Consider the following 2,360-nt stretch of genomic DNA (forward strand, 5'->3'; position numbering starts at 1 on the left):
TAATTTCGTCGTCAATAATGCTGTGTGTAGCTATTCTTTGTTTTAAATATTGTTTGCACTTCACAATCAGTTGGGTCATTTTTTAGATTAAATCCATCAGTTTCGCTTAAAGATACTACAAAAATATATTTTAGTATTTTTTTGATATCTTCGAAATTTGTTGACGTAATGACTAAGCCAATTGATCTTAAATAAAAATTTTTTATTCGTGATGTTGTTTGGTTTCTAAACCAAGAACTTATGAGCTTCATAACATGATTAAAATCATTGCGAATCATGCACGTTGGAATATCATTAGATCTATTGCTTACTAATAACGAACATACTTCTAAATATTTATTTAGTGTTGAAAATTGAGTAAACGTCTTAACAATTCCCATCATAAGAGCCAATGATTGATCAGTAACTATTATTTTTGGAGGTGGTACTCCACTTTTTTTCCACTCTCCAAGCCAATACCCAATACTGTTACTGTCGTGACGTTCAGATAACATATGCGCAATCGAAAATTGACAGTTGTTTGTACGGTCCATTACGCCTATTTCATACAAAAATATGTGAAGTGACTTCAAAACACATTGTTTTATATCGTGTATGCCACACTGTGCGTTTTGGCCGCTGCGTTCTTTGAATATTTTAATTTTATACATTTTTAAAATGATTAAATATATACTAAAAAAATGGTTTTTGATACCGATAAATTCATATCGTGTATTCAAAGTAACCCGTCTATTTGGGAAATGGGTAGTAAGGAATACATGGATAAGTTCATTAAACAAAAAAGTTGGCTTAATATCGGGGAAAGCATGTATCCAGATTGGACATTTTTACTATTGGTAATTTTTTATATCATTTAATATTATAATATATTGTCTATTAGTAATTATTTTTTATTTCTATTAGGTACACATCTATAAAGACTAAACCTATTACAATTTTTTTTTTTTATTGATAATGTTAATTATTATTAATGTACAATTAATAATAAAACAATAAAGTTATAAGTATCTTTTTCAAATAAGCAGTTTATATGACTTTATACTGAAAATCTACGGCACCGGGGCCCATAAAATAGTCGGAAAGTAATCCCTCACTTCAATGCCTTCTGAACGAGTTCCTGTTCCACGAGCATCTATATCATCCAGGCTATGGGTTTCAGCTTCTTCAAAATTAATTCCGTCTCTTTTACGCACAAAATTATTTAATATACAACATGCTTTTATAATAACGTCAGTGAATTCAGGTTCCACTTGTATAGGAGTATGCAACACACGCCATTTATTTGCAAGAACTCCGAAAGCACACTCGACTGTCTGCCTATTGCTCTACTCAATCGATAATTAAATACACGTCGAGTATCAGTTAGGTTACGTCCTGGATATGGCCTTAATAAATTTGTATGTAGTGCAAAAGCTTCATCCCCAATAAAAACGAATGTCTGTGGATTGTTGTTAGTATTTGGTAAAGGATTTGGTTCCGGAAGATTAAGTTTTTTTTCATAGAACATTTTTCCGAATGGGCATTCCTTAAATATATTGGAGTCCCCTTCTCGACCATAAGACCCGACATCGGCTATAGCCATGAGTACCACAGAAACAAACTTTTTGTAATTGAAAAAAAATGATCCAGAATTACTAGGATTTTTACATTGGATATGTTTACCGTCAATAGCACCTAGGCAATTCGGAAAATTTGTTTTAACATAAAATACATTTGAAATCTCCAACCAGTCATTCATGGTTGGCACAGGCGTCTCTGTTGGCTGTAAAACTGTCCACAATGCTTGACATGTATCTTTAACTATTATTCCGATCGTAATTCTTCCAACTTGAAAATCAAATTTCAATGCAGCTAAATAGGTGCCAGTTGATAAATATCTTCAATGAAAAAAAAAATTATTGTTTACGATTTTTATAATACATGTTTTAATAAATTATAATTAAATAAATAAAATATAATTTTAAATAAATATACATTATATATAATATATTTTAATATAAATAATAGATTCTGAGCGAAGTAAATAATGTATTGATTCTACGATTATGTGTATATTTTTTTTGAGTCTGTATGTACACGATAAGTAGTCGAATAAATGTTTTTTACTGAAAATATATTTTTTATCAAATTTTATTTTTTATGCAACCTGATTAATTCCAATATATATTGATTTTTTAGATTACGAGAAGTTGAAATATGTTATTTTAAGTATTATTTGGTATACAAAAATGTTGAATTAAGGGTGAGTTATGGTTTTCGCAGCAGTCCCACCTTGAAAAAATTCGTTAAAAAATCGGGGTTTGCTGCACAAACGCCCAAAGTCGGGCACAAAGCAGCACAAACATAGCACAAACGAATGG

The 2,360-nt window shown here is 30.3% G+C and overlaps 1 protein-coding gene across 1 annotated transcript; it reads right to left on the bottom strand.

The window, feature by feature from the left end:
- Window positions 1-1,049: 1,049 nt before the first annotated feature.
- LOC103311487 lies at window positions 1,050-1,877 on the bottom strand (the record flags this gene model as incomplete). The annotated part of the gene is made up of 2 exons (XM_008191116.1): window positions 1,050-1,182; window positions 1,272-1,877. Coding segments are annotated over 2 exons (739 nt in total), but the record flags the coding sequence as incomplete, so codon positions are not given.
- Between the last annotated feature and the right edge of the window lie 483 nt (window positions 1,878-2,360).

This window comes from Acyrthosiphon pisum, unplaced genomic scaffold (assembly GCF_005508785.2).
Source record: "Acyrthosiphon pisum isolate AL4f unplaced genomic scaffold, pea_aphid_22Mar2018_4r6ur Scaffold_2255;HRSCAF=2778, whole genome shotgun sequence".
Classification (NCBI taxonomy): domain Eukaryota; kingdom Metazoa; phylum Arthropoda; class Insecta; order Hemiptera; family Aphididae; genus Acyrthosiphon; species Acyrthosiphon pisum.